This window comes from Rhinichthys klamathensis, unplaced genomic scaffold (assembly GCF_029890125.1).
Source record: "Rhinichthys klamathensis goyatoka isolate OS25496 unplaced genomic scaffold, OSU_Roscu_1.1 h1tg000110l_1, whole genome shotgun sequence".
In the NCBI taxonomy this organism is placed as follows: Eukaryota; Metazoa; Chordata; class Actinopteri; order Cypriniformes; family Leuciscidae; genus Rhinichthys; species Rhinichthys klamathensis.
Window position 1 is genome coordinate 492,819 of NW_026606648.1, and position 20,839 is coordinate 513,657.

Sequence of the window (20,839 nt, forward strand, 5' to 3'; positions counted from 1 at the left end):
AATTAACATTAACAAAGATGAATAAATGCTGTAAAAGTGCAGTTCATTAACTAATGGTAATGAAACCTTATAAGTGTTATCGAGATGCGTGTACACACACACACACATACAGATAGACACAGACACACACACACACACACACACACACACACACACACACACACACACACACACACACAGAATATATGGTAATACTTTAGTTTAGGGTCCAATTTTCACAACTAGTTGCTTATTAGAATGCATTTTACTAGGATATCAGCTGTTTATTTGTATTTATAAAGCACATATCAATCCCTTATTCTGCATGACCATATTATACATCCCTTAATCCTACCCAATACATAAACTTAACAACTACCTTAAAAAATATTAATAAGCAGTAATTTTAAAGTTTATTGAGTCAAAAGTCATAGTTATATATATATGGCATTGATTCAACAAGGTGCTGAAAGCATTCTTTAGAAATGTTGGCCCATATTGATAGGATAGCATCTTGCAGTTGATGGAGATTTGTGGGATGCACATCCAGGGCACGAAGCTCCCGTTCCACCACATCCCAAAGATGCTCTATTGGGTTGAGATCTGGTGACTGTGGGGGCCATTTTAGTACAGTGAACTCATTGTCATGTTCAAGAAACCAATTTGAAATGATTCGAGCTTTGTGACATGGTGCATTATCCTGCTGGAAGTAGCCATCAGAGGATGGGTACATGGTGGCCATAAAGGGATGGACATGGTCAGAAACAATGCTCAGGTAGGCCGTGGCATTTAAACGATGCCCAATTGGCACTAAGGGGCCTAAAGTGTGCCAAGAAAACATCCCCCACACCATTACACCACCACTACTAGCCTGCACAGTGGTAACAAGGCATGATGGATCCATGTTCTCATTCTGTTTACGCCAAATTCTGACTCTACCATCTGAATGTCTCAACAGAAATCGAGACTCATCAGACCAGGCAACATTTTTCCAGTCTTCAACTGTCCAATTTTGGTGAGCTCTTGCAAATTGTAGCCTCTTTTTCCTATTTGTAGTGGAGATGAGTGGTACCCGGTGGGGTCTTCTGCTGTTGTAGCCCATCCGCCTCAAGGTTGTGCGTGTTGTGGCTTCACAAATGCTTTGCTGCATACCTCGGTTGTAACGAGTGGTTATTTCAGTCAAAGTTGCTCTTCTATCAGCTTGAATCAGTCGGCCCATTCTCCTCTGACCTCTAGCATCAACAAGGCATTTTCGCCCACAGGACTGTCGCATACTGGATGTTTTTCCCTTTTCACACCATTCTTTGTAAACCCAAGAAATGGTTGTGCGTGAAAATCCCAGTAACTGAGAAGATTGTGAAATACTCAGACCAGCCCGTCTGGCACCAACAACCATGCCATGCTCAAAATTGCTTAAATCACATTTCTTTCCCATTCTGACATTCAGTTTGGAGTTCAGGAGATTGTCTTGACCAGGACCACACCCCTAAATGCATTGAAGCAACTGCCACGTGATTGGTTGATTAGATAATTGCATTAATGAGAAATTGAACAGGTGTTCCTAATAATCCTTTAGGTGAGTGTATATAATTTGCAAAAACAATTGTTTTTCCTTTTCTCAGCAAATACGCATTTTTTCGGACATCTCATCTCTCTTGTGGACAAGCCTGACAGAACAAAAATGATACACAGAATACAAACATTAGGGGACATCATCTGGACCTGTCAGCAAGTTTGAAAACTCAGTATCTCAACATATGAACTGCATTGACAGTTTCCTCCACTCTTTATTTCACAATGCCTATCACTTTGGGACTTCTTTCTTTTTTGTATTATGAAGATTTCTAATAAATTTAAACTCATCTGAGACATTCACTTCTCATTAAAGTATATCTGACCTGCCCCACCTTCCAAAGGGGTCTCTTTCAAACTCTGATCTGCTTTTCATTATTGCAAGGGGACCTGCAGGAAACTGAAGTCACGGTAAATTATAGTGCCAAACCTAATTTTGAATTGAATACCTAAAAAATAGTTCAATCTACAGTCACCCATACATAGAACAGCTCTCTCTGTTACCACTGCATAAAAACAGCACATGCACTGTGTATAATTTTAATATATGTTGGGATATAATGTATATGTGGCAATCAGGGAGGGGACCGAGAGCAATGGGAAGGGAGCGAGGCCAGTGGGGCGAGTGTGAATGAGCGTCAAATGCGCGTCACACCGGTCTCGAGTCCCATGGAGGAGCTCCGGAAGGATACACGGAGGAATGACGACAGTGGAAGACGAGAGAAGACCAGGCCAGGACTATATGATGTTGTTTAGTTTTAGTTTATGCAGCAGTCGCCTGTGAGGGGCTGCCGCTTTACTTTTGTTTTGTTGTTTATGTTTATTACATTATTAAAGTGCCGTTCATTGTTTGCCGTTCCTGCCTCCTCCTTCCCTGAGCCTTTAAATTTGTAACAGTATAATATTATGTTTAGACAGACCGACAGACAGACAGACAGACAGACAGACAGACAGATAGATAGATAGATAGATAGATAGATAGATAGATAGATAGATAGATAGATAGATAGATAGATAGATAGATAGAAGTACTATGTATAATACATACATTTTTTTATCAGCTATCGAATTTTAAAGTCTTTGCATATGCAGGACGGCCACAAATGACACCCATTTTGTACAATGGCCCATGAAATAAAATGTGCCCTGCCCATGTACATATAATGATTATATACTTTCACGATATACATCTACTACAGCACTGCCACATTTATCCGGCCATTAAAAGGCTTTTAATGCTTCACAGACCTGTGCTCTTAAACACTAGCGGAGGTGTTGCAGACACATGATGGGTCACTCAGCAGGTTTATTTTTCCTATTGCTGATGCATCATTGATACTGAAAGCTCTATTCTGTGAGATCAATGAAGGATAAAAGCAGTACTTTCTAGGTCATTTCCTTCTCAGGTCTCAGGACTTCTCACTCATTGCACCATATTGCCGGCATCATTCATATTATCCCATCGCCTGTGATATCACCAGTTTTCCTTGAAAGTTGTTGCACAGTATAAGGGGAAAATAAATATGACAGGTTCTAAATAAACCATATTCAACCAAAACCTCACAAAAGTCATGAATGCCTCACATCAAAGTCATGAATGCTTAAAAACACAAACAACCTACAAGTACTTGCTTACCGCAATGGAATTGGGCTTTGGGTCAAGCTGAATTGGGAACCTCACATCAAAACATTTCATCAGAGCATTTCTCTTTTCAGAGAAACCTTCAGCAAAGTCAGCCAAAGCAGTGACAAAGGGCATTAAAAGACCAAAAAGAAAAAGTACACACAAGACTCCATGCTGTGAGGCAAGTGAAGGAATTATATTAAGGAGAAAAGGATTGGCTGGAGAGGAATGGCAGGGCTCATCTTTGTGATGCTGGTTCCCTGTGAGCAGGTCAGAACAAAAGGCATCTCAAAAGTTGAGTCTGGTATGTTTGCTCTTTTCCCCAGGAGGTTAGCCTTTTTGAGGAGCCCCCATGATGTTTAAGTTGTTAAACAGCCAGTGTTTGGCTATTTCGGAGGCCTCAAAAGAGTCCACTTCTTCACACTGGGAAAAGCTTCAAATAAATTTACAAACACGTCAATGTTTGGATGGTTATTTACAGGGTTATAAGATGTTCAATGCAATAGGAGAGAGAGTAGCTTGCCTGCTGCTGCAGCTATCACAGGACAGCAGTTACTCTTGGGTAATTATGTTTGAAATTTGGTAGGGGAATAAGTTCTAATTTGGGAGATATGCAGGTCTTTTTTCAGGTCCAACTGGAGAGGCCAGAGTCTAAAGACGAGCAGCTTTTCCAACTGACAAGCGACAAAGTCATTCATTTTCATAATCATTTCTAAACATATTTTTAAGGTAACGTTTTTTTTTTTAATGTCAAGTGCCTTGTCATAAAAAGGTCTAACTTGTCTGCTTTTGTTCTCTGGGTTACGGGGATAGAGTCTAATATGTTATAAAAATTATTAAAAATATTAGAGAAACATTTCTTGTTCTGTTCTTCCCCCTATATTGGTTGCACCACATGACTTTGATTTATTGGACAAATATATTATCATAAATATGATAATATATTATCATAAACATAATAATCTGACAAAACTGCTTCATTGCTTTTTTAAAGGCACACTATGTAAGATTTTTGGATCAAAATATCCAAAAAGCACTAGATTAGTGTTATATATTTTGTTGATTTGTGTACTTACATTATTCCAAATGTTTCTAAGAATGTTTAAATCCAGAGAAATAAGCAGTTTTAATCAGGACAAGGAACGTGTCCGAAAGTCGCCTATCAATGACATCATACCCGCGTTAACTTCGATTATTTTGTAGAAACCATGGAAACACCAAAGATGCTTTAATATATTATATGTTTAATTAGACAGGTGAGCAACTGTTTGGATACATTCATCAACAGAAAACGAATCATTGTTATACAGCTCAGCACAGTAAGTCTTATTGTTTAAATCTCGTTTTCTTGATTTACCGCGAGTACCATATTTACCATGCCTAATATCGATACAGCTCACTGCAGTGTGCAACAAGTGTCTCATATAGTAGCCGCCGAGTGAACGCACAGAGTAGCATTATAACAACTTTCAACACACTCAAATGTATCTAATTTGATAAAACAGCACTGCGTTATCCCTCCTACCGGAAGAAGCGTAAGCGGTCTGAGGTATAATAAAAGCTCCACTGCTTTCGAGCCGTGTGTCGTGCTTGTCTCTTATTAGCAATCGCTCCAGCGGCCTCGTTCCGCTCCAACGGCTTTTGTAACGTTAATAAATCTTCAATACATTACCGGTCATCCATGAATATGATTTCTGCCCGAGTCTCGTCGTACTCTCCACCGGCTGTAGAGGTGAAGACAACAACTTCCATGATTCCTCGAAATCAAGGCATCATCAAGCTACGCCTTTGTTTTGAATAAACGAGCTCTAGTGGTGAAAAATCCCATAGTGTGCCTTTAAAGAAATAATAATAAGTGCCTTTTTCTATCTGAGAGAGAGATCCGCCACCTCGTAAAGCACGGAGACGCAACCACGTCCAGCAATTAATCGCAGTCAGTATGAACATCCCTTAAGACTCCCTAATCCTAATCAGCCTCATCATATTTATCAGTGAACATCATTATCAATGCCCAATACGATGCTAGTATCAGATACTCTAAGAACATGATTGTGTGCCTGCATTAAAAAAAAAAGTATTTAGCACAAACCGACATCTGGTCATCCAAATAGTTATTAGGTTTCAAACAACACAAATGCAAAATGGAGCCCAGGGAAAGTTTACATATGGTTGTAACAGACAGCGCCAGCCCACAGGGCATTGTGCCGAAACACCAGTCACGTCTGCATTGTGCCGAACTGACAACTTTTAAATTAGCAAAGTATTTCTCTCTGAGCTTATGAAGCCACTATAATTGGCATGTAGCCAGCAGCCATATCACCCTGTAGCCCAAAACTGGTTGCCCACTGAAGCTAAGCAGGGCTGAGAACTAAAACTGAAAACTAAAGCCCCTTTCACACAGCGCGTTGATCCCGGGAAATTGCCAGAACGCCTTCTGTGTGAACGCAAACACGACCCGGGATTGATGCCGGGTTGGGGACCTAGTAACATTGCCGGGATCAGTCCCGGAACGTGCGCTGTGTGAACAAAAGCCGTAACCAATGCCGTGCTGTGTCGTAATGATGATGCTGAAGTGAAGTGAAAGCAGGCTAGTGAAACGGTACGTAATGCGCTAGTTTATGATCGAATCAGAGAAAAAAAATGCACAAGCGTGGTTTCTCCAGAGAGAAATCGCAGCTCATAAGCAAACTATACACGCTGCTGAGACATTACATGTCACGTGTCTTTACAGGATTTTTACGAGTTGTGTGTGAACGCACTTTCTGAATCCGGAAAATCAGTGGCAGTGTGAATGAACCAAAATCAAACGAACCCGGGTCAAATCCCGGGTCGCTTTATCCGTGTATTTTCCGGAATCTCTGTGTGAAAGGGGCTTAGGTTGCTGCTGGAAGAGGTGTTAGTGAGGCCAGCAGGGGGCGCTCACCCTGTGGTCTTTGTGGGTCCTAATGCCCCAGTATAGTGATGGGGACACTATACTGTCAAAGAGCACCATCCTTCGGATGAGACATTAAACCGAGGTCCTGACTCTCTGTGGTCATTTAAAATCCCATGGCACTTCTGGTAAAGAGTAGGGGTGTAACCTGGCCACATTCCCTCAATTGGCCCTTGCCAGTCATGGCCTCCTAATAATCCCCATCCACTTCTCTCCACCTATAGCTGGTGTGTGGTGAGCGCACGGGCACCGTTGTACTGTGGCTGCCGTCGCATCATCCAAGTGGATGCTGCACACTGGTGGTGGTTGAGGAGAGATCCCGTGATATGATTGTAAAGCGCTTTGGGTGTAGAGTAATACATATGAAAGCACTATGTAAAATGCCTCATTCATTCATTCATTCATTCATTCATTCATTCATTCATTCATTCATTCATTCATTCATTCATTCATTCCATTCATTCATGTACACATGGTGGCAGCAACACCTGTTAGTCTCATCCTGGGTGTTTGAGCTGTCTAAGCAATTCCGTAAAAGAAAGACAGAAAAGACACAGACATACACTTTTTCACCCACCTGGATCAATGAAAGATCCTCTAAATGCAGCCTGAAGAGATGATTTCTGAAAGAAAAGACAAAAAAGGTATGAATTTCCTCTCAAATCAGAACACAAGTTGTCTCAGAGGGTGGGAGGCATTGCGGTTATAAATAGAGAATTTTATGGGTTGCAAAATTTAAAGTGAATCCATGTGTAATAGCAATTGGCCAATGTTGTGAGAGGAATGGTTTGAGCTTTTTCAGAGATAAACAAGTCTATAAATAAAACAGAGGATTCAGAACTAAATTGCCAAATTAATTGCTGAATAAATCACATTAATATGCTCCCTATACACATCCACTTTCAATTGAACTTGGCGTAACAGTTCAAGTTTGATTTTTCATATGATCCGCATTCCTGGCTGAAGGCTAACCTTGTGTTAGAATCAAAAACCTCTTTTGCGAAATGTGCAGCCTACTGTCACTTTAATGAGCCGATGCTGGACCTTCCCTAAGGGTAAGATGCTTGTTTGGAGCAGCAGACGATTGTAAATGCTGCCTGAATTTTAATTCTGGGCAGCAAAAAAAACAACACAATTTGTTCCTCCAAACATCTTGGATTGAGTATACAATCTAGTGTAGCAATATAGTGTTCTGCCAACTCTAATCTCAAATGTAATATTATATGTGGAACTACAAATCACATATCCATCCAACATGATTTTACATTCATCTGTGAATGACAGAAGCACAAACTTATTTGCTCAAACAATATGGTACATAACCTGAAAGCGGAGCCTGTCTTATTGTATAAGAGAGTACATGATAAATCAGGTTACTGTGATTAAGGTCCATTTACTGAATCGACATGTCTATTGATTGTTTCACTGCATTACCGTTAAAGCCTTTTGAGCTTCTCACTATCAATGGCTCCTTTTCACAGACCAGTAGGCCATTTTTTCTGTAATGACCATGCAACTACACTATCAATATAGAGGTATTCTGATCATACTGTGCTCGTTGTAGGTTATTAATTACTATTTCTTTTTGTTGTTGAATTTGAATGCAGCTTTATGGGGCATCAGGCACAATGTGATCTAGCCAAGTAGGTCAACATCCTTTGAATTGTTGGTCCTAGAACAATATCCCTCTTCAAAAATGATGTATCCATAACCACAAGACACCCCTATTATGAGGAAAATGCCCTCACCTTTAACCTTAACTCTACAATCTGATTGGTTAATAGAAATGTTGTTCCATGACCAGCAAGCTTGAGGCATGACTCAATATTCCACATTCTAAGTGTCTGTGCTTTGACAGGTCTGCTCAGTCTGGTGTTGGTAATTGGCAGAAATGTTCCTTGAGCTGCTGAGTCTCTTCACGAGAACCCTGTTGTTCAGTGACCTTGATGAAGCAGCAGCTCAGCTGGAGAACCTTCACACACTCCATTAGGCCAGACTGTGTGTGCGTTTCTGAGGCCTTGAGCACTGAAAACCCATCTGCTCCAGGGACAACCAGTCGAGCCGAAAACATCATGGAGTTCAACCAAGACAAGACTTTCGTTTTCCTCTTCACAGCTCAATTTGAACAATATTGATCCACAGCTCCTGACTCATCCTATCCATAGTGAAGTACATTAACCACAGAAAGATGGGCGATCTGCATAAACAGTGTTGTTTAGTGTGATTGTCATCTCCACAAATTGCTAGAAATGACTGTCATACAGTTCTCAGTAGGGATGCACTGATCTCATAACCAATTTCTAATGTATTTTTTAAGGGTGATCACCGATGTATTTTGTTTTCTCTGTTACCGTTTTGCCTGTGTTCCTGATCATCCAGTCTGTGTATTTAAACCCTAAGTTCTGTCTGTTCATTGTTCCGTGTCGTCGTTGTATTATGTGGTTGTTGTTTTTTTATTATTTTTATTGTGTGTGTGTGTCAAGGGCGTTTCCTCAGAGGAGGCAGTGAACATCTGTTTAACATCTCCTCAAAAAATTGGATGAGAAAATAATCAATAGAACAAAAATAAAACAATGCTTCCATTGCACTATGATTGGATATGGTTGGCTATGATTAGTTCATGCAATAAATCCCGCCTCTTCATGCGTCTTCTGCATCGCGAATCTGAATGAATAAATGACGCTATTGGGAAGACTAATTAAAAATTAAGTAAACAAATCAACCACTTACATATCACCACTTTGACACGTCAAAATTAAACTTGAAATTGCCTGAAAACATGATGACTGTGAGGGTTTTTTAGTGAGTAATCACAACCAGCTAGGTGAAATAAAAGGTACATCTCAGTGTCTGTGACAGCGTTTACCATGCCTGATGATTGATGATCTAAAAATGAGTTGACTTTTAAAAAGAACCGCTGAACATCAGTTCACATTATATTGTTTAAATTGTAACTGCCTTGCCCTTGAGTTATTATTTTGGAATAAATGTAACAATTTTTTAAAAACATGAACTTGATGAGATTTAAACTTTTAAATTCTATTTAAAGTCTACATTAAATTGTAATGTAAAATTTCAAAATTCTTTTTTGATAGTGTAAGTAACTGGGACATGAATTTGTTTACCGGATGAGAAATAATGCATCCCATGGTAATTTGTCTATAATTTCTTGTCTTGAATATACTTGTCTCTTTTACTTATTAATAATATTAAAAAGTAACATCTATCGGCTGACATTGATATGACTGCAGATTTATTGTGCATCTCTAGTTCCCAACCTGAACCTAAAGAGCACTTAAAGAGTAGTGGATTCCTTCAGCTCCAGCCTCCTTGTTTGAGGGGGTTTGCTGTCTCTAAACCCGAACCAAAATAAAAGACATCTACTGTACAACAGGTCAAAAGAGTCTTTTCAGTTGAGCCATTAGCACTGATGTGTACTTCTTTGTAACACCAGCAAGACATTTTGATGTTTAGAGAGAAACAAAAACCCCAACCGCATTACTTCCAACTCTAGCCGAGTCAGGCTTGATAATGATGTGTTGCACTTATGAGCAGGTTCTGAGAGCTAACTAACACTTTCCATCTCGTTACTTTCAAGAAAAAAAACAACAACAATCTGTTCAAGATCCAATGAAACACTAGTGAAGTGAACGGTAATCCTTGCTTCTCAGAGAAAATGTAATTATTCCACCGCTCTCTGTCCTGTGGGTGAATGAACTGTTACAGTGCCTCATATCAAACCGTTTCTGCGGTTGTCACAAAATAATTGCTTGGAGACCATCCAGGCTTCTGACAGATCGGGAATATGAGATTAATTTGGCTGAAGATGTATGGCAGGACAGTGTGAAAGTCTATGTGGAAATCATCACACTCATTAATTAGAGCTGGACATAGGAAATCCTATCCTATTCTCACATTCATGGTGCAATATTTTATGAAAGTATCTGTCAGCGAGGAGGGTCTATGCTGTTCTTTGTCTGCCACAAAAGTCCTGCAGTTTCATTGTGTGGCTTTGTGAAGATTCATATTATTTGTCAGTAATGGGCTAATAATCATGGGAAACCTGGCAATCGTGACATTTTCGCAGTGGGTGTCAATTTAGTGTTGCTGAAAATATAGTAAAATATGAATGTATGGCTTTGCAGACACATTGTCAGAACCTCTGACATCGAAAAACACACTCATTCGTATACTGAGACACATGGGCTGAGTCCTAATTAAATTTCATAACGGTGATGGAAGGTGCCATTACCTTGCGCCCACGATTAGTTCGTTCTGGCCTGGGTCAAAGGTCAGCTGTGAATAATCGACGGTGCCCTCAGATCTGAACCGATGGATCCAAGGCTCGATTTCTGCAGAACAAGAGAGGAAACATGTTAGCGCACATCACAAACAGACACACCCAGATACCGTTGAATATTTTGTAATACTTCCCATTCCGTTAGTGGACACCAGAGTGCATCGATGTTTGTTTGTGTGCGGGTGTATGGTATGCATAGCAAATGCTCTTGCTGTGGCGCCTTTCATATTAACCTCTGGCCCCAGCATTAAAGCCTCAATCTTGGCCTGTCTAACATCTTTTTTGCCTACCTACCTCTGTGTAATGGGATATCTGCTGGGTTAGCTGTTCCAGTAATGCTATAATTTGTTAAGTTGTGCTACTGGTCATTGCCTTTTTCCCCAGCTCTGAGGTGTAGTTTCACATTAAAGTGCCCCTATTATTTTCAAATATTACCTTTCATGCAGTGTGTAATATAGCTTGTGAATGAAAAAAGGTCTGCAAAGTTTTAAAGATCAAAGTGCATGACAGATAAAGTTAAATTAAATGATCTCTTCTGAAATATTCTGCCAAACCGAATCGTCAGCAATTCCTCACTTCCTGTTACACATGACAATGTAATACATTTGCATAATGCCAGTCTATGGTCTTCATTGGCTGCCTACACACAAAGTCTACTTTAACCAGCCCTCAAACACTGTAGTTGAAGCTGAGACTGTAAGAGTTTGGTTTGTGTTGTCAATAGGGATGTCAATTTTCACAAATTTCCCATGATCGATCGTCGTTTAAATTAACGATCAATTAATTGATTAGTTGTTAGCTTTAATACTGCAATATGCGTCTGTTGCAGTGGCATTTAGCCAACAGCATGACAGGGTGTGCAAATGCTGCTCAAAACGCTTTGTTCCTCACCAAATGAATGAGAAGGGTTTTTGATCTAAATGAAGGGCTAGAAGGATTGTAAAATGTTTCGATGTGAGTGATCATTTAATTAAATTGCTTATTTAAAAATCAAATATAACAACGATTACAACGTGTCACCAACGCCGCCTCAGATGCGTGCTTGTCACAATGTGTACTCCTGTTGTGGACGTGCTCTTTCTGGAACAACGCGCTGAAAACCGCAACTACACCCAATGATTTCACAACGATTTAATAAAATTGTGTTCTCATGTTATGTAATTCGACAGTCCCAATCATAGTTATCAGTCGTGCATTGCTGTTTGAGCTGCCCGCTGAATGAACACCGGTAAACTGGAGCACTTTGCTAGCGCCAGTGGCGGTTCTAGCCCATTTCAACTGGGGGGGCCAAGCTGGGGCCAGTTGTACTGTTAGAGGGGCCAGTTACATTTAGACCTTATTGTTGTCATATCATTTTCTGCACTGCTGCAGGCATTAACAGGCAAAATACCGTGTTTATAATCATTCAACAATGTATTTGCATTTCCATTATATTTTTACATTTGCATTACATATTCAGTATTAGTCACAGTAACTGTAATAGACATGATGTCCTTCTTTCTCTTCATTTTGAGAACTATAGAGCAAAAGCAATGGGGACCAAGAAGCTTATTAATTCATTTACTGAAAATAACTGACTTGATATGTCTAACCGTTTACAGGGTTCCTGCACACTTTTTAAAGTCAAATTTAAGGCTTTTTAAGACCTAAAGAAATCAAAATTAATACCGTACATTAGGGGTGTGCAATATTGACAAAAATATATTTCAATATTTTCAACATTTTGTTAATAATTAGATAATATTTTACTGATTGTGTTTTTGTGCTGGTGCCATGGCTGGTTTAGGCCTGTTGTTGACAGCTGACTCACGAAGATATTAATATTTTTCATATTCTATGCAGTGGTCAGTTCACAGCAGTGACAGAAATACATTTTTTAATTAAGAGGCAATATTTGCCACCTTAAATTGATTTCCAGGCCAGGGGCATTTTCACCTATATATGGACATTTTTTCTAAACTTATTTAGAGTTATGCATCACCTTTTTGCATCACCACTAACATTCAAATTATACAGTAATTATACTTATTTATACAACAATACTTAATTATGCAATAATTATACAGTACCACTGTTACCAGTCAAATTAATTAATTCAATCAAAATCCATCTTTGCAGTGCAGAGGTGACACAGAAGAGGCATTAATATATTTACACTCCATTTACAATTGCATAAATAAAGCTATGAGATTTTTTTTAAATCAATATTTAAAAATGCAATTATTTCTAATTTTACCGTTTTAATTAAAGGATACTTTAAATATGAAACTAAAACCGCCAGTAGGCGGCGGCAAGTCCCTGTAAGAGGGATTCATTCATTCAAACGATTTGTTCAAACGGCTGATTTATTCGGGAAAGAAGCAAGTGATTCGTTCAAAACGCGGATTTCAGTCAATAAATCATTGCTGTGTTGCATTGAGACTCACTACGGTTTCATTATGAAATTCTAGTCGGCGAAATAAAGGGAAAACAAACAATATTGACAATATTGTGTCTAAAAAGTAACTCCCAATGTTAACTTATTGTTAATTTAACTGTTGTATAACATAAATATCACAGTTGCAATTGTGCACGGGAAAACGGCACTCTTGCTGATGCGATATTCTAATATAAGAACATAATATGATATAAATATAAGACAAAAATAATTTGGGGACATGGGCTATAGCATGAACTGCACACAGCAGTGAAAGGACGATAGACAAATGCTATGTCAGCTCACAGTGCCTCGTACATAGTTAAAACAATGATTACAATATCATAATAGACAATACACATCGCACACCCCATACGCACATAATGAATGAACTTACAACTGAACTGACATTTACCAACTTTCTTCTTCTCTCCTCTCTCGCGTGCAGGAGACAGGCGTTATTCTGCCGCGATTCCCGCGAATGTGATGCGAATTGTCACGTGAAAATGCAAATCCACAAAGATAGAAAAATAAAAAATAATACGCATACGATAGCAAAAAAACAGTTTTGTAAAAATTATTTCAAACTCCACATTTAGGGGGGCCACAAGGGGGGCCAAGCTTTTTGTCACAGGGGCACTGGCCCCCCCTGGCCTCCCTCTAGAACCGCCACTGGCTAGCGCGTTATTTAACTTAAAGAAACGCATCCTATATGAGATGAATCATACAAAATAAACAATATTACAAATTATATCTGCACAAAATGATGCGAATGCACAAGTGAACTTGAACTAAGTTAGTGCCATTCAGAATGACTCATGTTGTGGATAAATAATTCACAATGTTTCATTACAATATTGTTCTCTTTATAATGTTATGTAATAATATGACAGCCCCAATCATAGTCATTATTAGTCGTGCATTGCCGTCATGATGAAGGTGTAAAATGGCCCCAAACATAACTTTATCGTCGATTAATCGTTAACATCCCTAGTTGTTAACAAGTCGAGAAGATGCTGTTTAGCTGCAAATCCACTTTGCATGCATTTCAAAAGGAAGAGGACTCGCACTTGTATTGATACAGAAAAAACATGCCTTTGTTCCTTTTCATATCACTGTGTATACAAGTGGTGAGGAAGCCTCTGGAGGTGACATTCAGATTTGGTCATGGGTGTTTCATTTCTGATACACGCTGTCAGTGGTAGACCAATCACAACAGACAGGGCCATCTGACCAATCAGAGCAGAGTAGGTTCATGGAAAGGAGGGTTTAGAGAGACTGAATCTTCAAACTAACCGTTTTCAGGTGATGTGCAATGTATATTATGAGAAAATGAAAGTGTTTTTTGACCTTGGATGAATGTAAACCTGTTGTAGGAGACCTCCAAAACAAAATTAGGAACTTTTAAAATAGCATAATAGGGGGTCTTTAACATATAGATAGGCTACGGGTGCAATTGACAAATATTTTTCATAGTTTTCACAGATTATAACTCTGTAAGCAAAAACAGCAAAAACAGTTTACAACATTGATAATAATAAGAAATGTTTCTAGAGCAGCAAAGCAGCATCTTATAGGGTAACACTTTATAACTGCACGCTATTAATCATTAGTTAAGCATTAGTAAACAGTTAATTCATCATTTACAAAGCATTAATACACATTAATTAAGCAGTTTATAAATACAGCTATAAATGCTTTATTCTTATTTAAAAGCATATCTATAATGTGTTTAATAATTGTATTTTCATACTTTATTAATGATCAATTTATCATTTCTAAATGAAGTATTGCATTATTTACAAACCAGTTATTTAGGAGTTGTCAGTGGTTCATAAGATCACTTAGAAAGTGTAAGTAAATGATTAATAAACTATTTAAATGTACATTACATCTTATTATTTAGATATATAGTAATAGTTACTTAGTGTGTTAATAAATGCTTTATTAACATGTATTTTCTACTGTAATTAGGGTTAATTCATAGTTATAAAGCATTTAGTAGTGGTCAGTTAACTATTTTTTTGTGAACTCATCTAAAGTGAGGACTTTTCATGCCTTGTAAAGCAAAGGCAAAGGCTCAGCTAAATGTTTCTATGTTCTGTATCACTGTGTTTGTTTCCTTTTTCTGTTTAAAAGATAAATGAGCCTTTAAATCTCCTTTGTAAATGCTTTACAAGGCATAAATAGTCCTCACTTTAGATGAGCTCACAAAAAATAGTTAACTGACCAATACTATGCAGTTATTATAAAGTGTTACCAATTATAATGATTACTGAAGGATCATGTGACACTGAAGAATGGAGTAATGATGCTGAAAATTCAGCTTTGCCAATAATCAGTTAAACAGCTTTACTGAAGAACAAAGCTTCCTCTAACTCTTATGGGGTTGTTTTTCTTCTGAAGAAGAGTGTCTCAAGCATACAAAAGGAAGGCAGAATTCCCCAAAGATCCACAGCATCAGTTACCACGATGTTCCTCCATAAATCTTGCATGTCTCTATGGGATAGCCCTAACTCCAGCAAGACTGGAACTCATAAGTGAATGTGGAGACGCTCAATGTGGTTCTCCGGTGTTTCTGAGAAGCAGTTTTATACGCTGAGAATGTAAATTAATTCTTTTAAGGCTCCTGGGTAATTTAAAAGCTTAAAACCTAGGTGTAGTCCACTCATGTCGGCTAATGGTGGACGTTCATGTTCGTTTTATCTTTGTGTCCTACAGTATGGTTGGTTATATGTTAAAGGCGTCAATTCAAGGCGTGAGAAATTCATCAAATAACAGATTACTACGAACTATCGAAATGTGTAAAACTCAAATCGCCTTGCAAAAACCTTTAACTCAAGAGTCAGAGCCACTTTAGCAATGAATGTCAAATAAAAATAGCATGAAGATGTAAAACAACATAGGCAGTTTCCAAAAATCATCCTCAGCATGGAAGCAATTTAAAGCTTTCAAGGCCCCGGCTGTCAAAACTTTTCTCTTAAACTTCTGTTTTCTTGAACTGTCAAGGACTGTTTCTTTTAATAGACATTAATATGTTTGCTCATTTCAAAGATTCTTCAAGTACAGGAAGGAACATCTGACAAGCCGCAGCTGTGTAAATGTTGGGGTCTTCTGGCACAAAGTGGCTCTTAAACAAGTTATCTGACCAAAATTACACAGGGAGGATTTCAAGACAAACTTGTAACTAAAATGAGACAAAACCACTTTACAAAGAGTGTGTATTGTTACCAAATGTTGACACTTTTTATTCATTTTTTTGTTAAATTACAAAACCTGGAAACACTTTCCAATAAGCTTGAATTTGTCAACATTAGTTTATGAATTACATCAAACTTAAAAACTACAGCATTCTACAGCATTTCAATATTTATTTATAAATATTCTTTTGTTCATTGTTAATTCATATACCTTTGCATTAACAAAAGCTAAAGCTTACACGACTTAAAATGTTGAAAATATATTAGAATATGCATAGAATAACATGAAACAAGATTTATAAATTCTGTAAAAATATCGTTCATTATGATTTCATGTTAGCTATTGCAGTAACTAATGCTATTGTAAAAAACCTTCAGTATTACCCCAAACTATAATTTCAACAACACTCTTAAAAATAAAGGTTCCAAAAGATTTTTTTTTGGTCCCTTCAGTGATGCCATAAACACTTTTCAGTGAGCAGTTCTTAAAATAACCCTTTTTTATTCTTTGTGTGAAGAACATTTTAATCATCAAAAGAAACCTTTTTTCCACTATAAAGAATGGAAAGGTTCCATGGATGTTAAAGGTTCTTCTTGGAACCTTTAATTTTGAGAGTGGCATGTATTTCAGTTTTCTCAAACAATTAGAAGTAATAATTAATGTTTTTCACTTAAAAAAAACTTTAATTCAATGTGTTGCCCTTGGCCTATGTAATTGATATAAAATACACTTTGTATTGTATAGGGCCTATACAATATGCAATTGGCCTATGTAATTGAATTTGAAATATGAAATTTACTAGCAATTTCTGAGTAAAAAAATTTTGTTTTTCAGTGTAGACATGAATGTAAAAGTTGCATAAATCAACACTGATTCATTATAAGTACTTTGACCCTGGATCACAAAACCAGTCAAAAATAGCACGGGTATATTTGTGGCAATGGCCAAAATTCTATGGGTCAAAAAAAAAAAAAAAATCTTTTATGCCAAAAATCATTAGGATTATTAGGTAAAGATCATGTTCCATTAAGAAATTTTGTAAATTTCCTACCATAAATAATAAAACATTTATTTTTGTGAGTGAATGCAGCACAATCGCAATCATAAATGGACAACTTTAAAGGCGATTTTCTCAATGTTTCGATTTTTGTCACCCTCAGATTCCAGATTTTCAAATAGTTGTATCTCGACCAAATATTGTCCTATCCTAACAAACCAAACATCAGTTGAAAGCTTCAGATGATGTATAAATCTACAATTTCAAAAAATTGACCCATGTGACTTGTTTTGTGGTCCAGGGTCACATATATAAATCAATAGGATAATTAATCTTCACTGAAACTTTAAAAACATGTTCACTTAGGAAACTTACAAAACATAAAAGTGTTTGTTTCTGCACCAAGTCATGCAGCAAAAGCTCCGGCAAGCCTGTGCAGACAAAACTCCTACTGATCATGAGATATGTACTGTACCTGTGGGGAAACATCTGCTTCTTAAACCTGTCATTGTTTTCCCAAAAAAAAAAAAAAAAACCCTCTCTGAAGTCTAAACAAAATGCAAACCTGACTCACTATGAATGTGCAACATCTGTCCAGAACATTATTGTACAAACCGGCACTCATGAGCAGAGCGCTACGGCTTCATGGCGCAGATATATGGACATTTTGTTTTAGTCAACCAGTGTGCCTTTATACAGAGATCTAACATTGGAGCTCTGCTGGAGTTCAGGCATAGCTGAGAGGACGTATATTTATACTCTTTATAGTCTGCGGGGGCGGAAAGCCGACTGTCCGTGGTGTCCTTCCCACTTTTTGATCCCAAACGGACATGGATTATGCAGTCCACGGAGAAACGTGTCACCGCACCACTCTGGAGAAGAGAACAGAGGTGTTCCATTTAGGAAAACACAGACTCATGCTCCCAGTGTCTCTCTTTTGGTCTGGATCGACACACACATCTCTGTGACTCAACCCTTTTTATTGATTTCTTTTTCCCAAATAGGCTGCTCTCCTCTATAAATGCAGACTGCAGACTTGATTCAAAAAGGCAAATTAAAGGAGAGAACAAAATGTTTCTCTCAATGTTCAATTCACTCTACTGGGTGGCCTGACAAAGTCTGAAAGGTTTTGATAAAAAGAAAAAACATACCCATCAATCACTCTTCTCCATAAAGCCTTTGTCAAGCACTCTTCTCCATAAAGCCTTTGAACCGCCTGTGTGTTCGACTATAATTACAGAGGAAACTATTTCACAAAGCATGAAAAAAACAAAAAAACAGATGATATTTATTAGGTATCAAGCATCAATTTAAGGTGTGAAAAGCTTCAGTAATCAATGCCTTTTTATCTATATGTTGAATTCTAGTTTGTCAAGGCAATATTGAGATAACATTTGATAATTTTCCATTTATCTAACTCAAATTTAGAGTTAATCAAGTAGCAGACACTGTTATCCTAAGCGAAATACAAATGAAGATCATAAACGCCAACAGAATATGCCGTACGATGGCAAGTTTCAGATATAAATGATTAGTAAACAAACTATGGATCAGAAATGAAATGTAGAAAAGTAAACAAAAAGAGAACATTAAATAAATACAATATCTATTTAAATTGAAATGAACATATTTAAAAGTATGCATTTATGTAATATTTTTTATTAACATAAATGAAATATTCTAAAGTAATACAGACAAGAACTCTTATTCAAAATACAAATAAAAGAAATAAATAAATAAGATTTTGTACTTTTTATTTTATTTCTTAAATTGATTAACATTCAGATTTACTCATGTTTTATTTATTTTAATTAACAAATAAATAAATACATAGATACATAAACACACACATATATATTTAGCATACTTCAAAATTTAGTAAACTTGTAGTTGTTGTTAAATACAATGGATTAATAACTACATACAAGAGCTTGTACAGAAAGCACAGCATATCTGAACTCCAGATGAGAGCTGAGGCCATAAAGGGCATAAGGAGTTCAAGGCTTATTTTAGCAGTCTTGGTGGAGAAGTTCAACAAACACATAAGAGAAAACCAAAAAGCCATGCCCGCAGATCCCAGTGCTCTTTGAATAAATGTTTTTATGAAGAAGGGGTTTTGTTTGTGAAAGCTGGCGTGCAGGTATTTGGTTTTGCAGCAGGGTGGCTGTTAAATGTGTAGACTGGGGCTCGTTCAGTGATCTGAAAGCTTTGATTCAAAAGCTCAGTCAAACAGGGAGAACGGAGATTATTTGAGCTATCATAGGAATTGCATTTTCAAAACGGTGCCAATGGACCATTATGGGTTTGGAATGAACAGTGTGTGTGTGTGTGTGTGTGTGTGTGTGTGTGTGTGAAACAGACCTCCCTGTCGCTGCTGGATATAACGCCATTACCACTGCATTCACGGTGCATATTTTATGAATGGGGTGCTAATTAAAAGGTTCGTGTTTTAGCGTTTGTGTGTGTGAGACGGGTGTTAGACATTGAAACTCACACTCATTCTGTAACACAGATGGTATACTGGCATAGGACACAACTTAAAAAACAATGGATTAATTAGCTACTAGTTTGTGATACACTCACTAGCTCATGCTTACCGATAGCTTCGTTCTCAAGTTCTTACAGTCAGAGCTGATGATCACTACTCTAAAACATTGACCTTGCCTTTCCACTCCATTAGCCCCAATAGACCCCCTTTGGTTTTGACATTCAGCTACACAATTATTTACTGAAATCCGCCTGCTAAATTTACATTGATTATAATACCTGCTCTCCCAGATGGGAGTCCTGTAATTTAAGCTGGAGGGAAGGTGACTGAGTTTGTCAATGCAATTAGATGTCTATGATTTGGCCCAAAACACACTGTTTAGGGAAAATGGATTTACTGCTGTAGTCAGAAAGCATGTCTCAAGGACTATTTACAAATGTAATGGAGGCAAGCTAGTGAGAGCTGTGCATGTAAACCTCACTCCCCTGGACTCCCATGCCGGAGACGCCGGTTTGAACCCCGCTCGGAGCGGGTCGGGTAGGACCGGTTACACAAACACATGGAACTCATATCACTGGTTGTTTCTTTTTTTTTCTACCAATCATTCCAAACAAATTGACTTAATTGATTAAAAAGAAAACAAATTTTATAAATGAATTATATTATATATATATATATATATATATATATATATATATATATATATATATATATATATATATATATATATATATATATATATATATGTCATTATAATACATTTATTCCTATTATAATGGCCAGTTTTTAAGTTGAATAATGCTTGTACATACATGTACGTCGTACATACACTCTATGTTTTATATTTTTTGGGGATACATGTCAAGGATTTTACATTTGCATAAAAGTGAGGGATGAACTACTATCCAATGTGAAAGTATATAATAATGTGAAAATGTGGCAAAAAGACAGATTAAAGATTTATATACAGTATATATTAGGGCTGTCAACATTAACGCATGTAATAAAAATTCAGTTTAACGCGTTAAAAATATTTCCTGTCATCCTTTGGCTAGGCTTTACATTTTATGATCACGCTCTTCTTCATGCTTTTAAATCATTCAAGCGCAACAAGACAAGAGAGAAAAAAGAAGTTCTCTTTCACGCTTGAACGAAAAATAACACACACAATTATGCCAAAATGTCCGTTTTGTCGAGTATCCTTATAAGAGCAGTCTTACGTAAATGAGTTAAATAAAGTCTTAAATAAACGTAAAGAGCTGTGAGAGAATGAGGCGCGTGTGAGATCCGTGTCTCTGTCAGAAGCGGCAGATCTTAAAGTGACAGCAGG

The 20,839-nt window shown here is 37.5% G+C and overlaps 2 protein-coding genes across 5 annotated transcripts in view; one reads left to right on the forward strand and one right to left on the reverse strand.

The window, feature by feature from the left end:
• sema5a (sema domain, seven thrombospondin repeats (type 1 and type 1-like), transmembrane domain (TM) and short cytoplasmic domain, (semaphorin) 5A) overlaps positions 1-20,839 on the reverse strand; it is a 150,629-nt gene that overhangs the window by 83,810 nt on the left and 45,980 nt on the right. For all 4 annotated transcript variants that reach the window (XR_008807377.1, XR_008807378.1, XM_056254083.1 and 1 more), the window contains exons 3-4: positions 10,360-10,459; positions 6,685-6,730 (exon numbers count right to left, since the gene is read on the reverse strand). Coding sequence is in view for 2 of the 4 variants with exons in the window: in XM_056254083.1 (XP_056110058.1) it covers positions 6,685-6,730; positions 10,360-10,459 (146 nt within the window). In the remaining 2 variants the exon portion in view is untranslated. The remainder of the gene's footprint in view (positions 1-6,684; positions 6,731-10,359; positions 10,460-20,839) is intronic.
• cbln2b (cerebellin 2b precursor) overlaps positions 1-20,839 on the forward strand; it is a 449,384-nt gene that overhangs the window by 4,399 nt on the left and 424,146 nt on the right. The gene's annotated exons all lie outside the window — the stretch shown is intronic.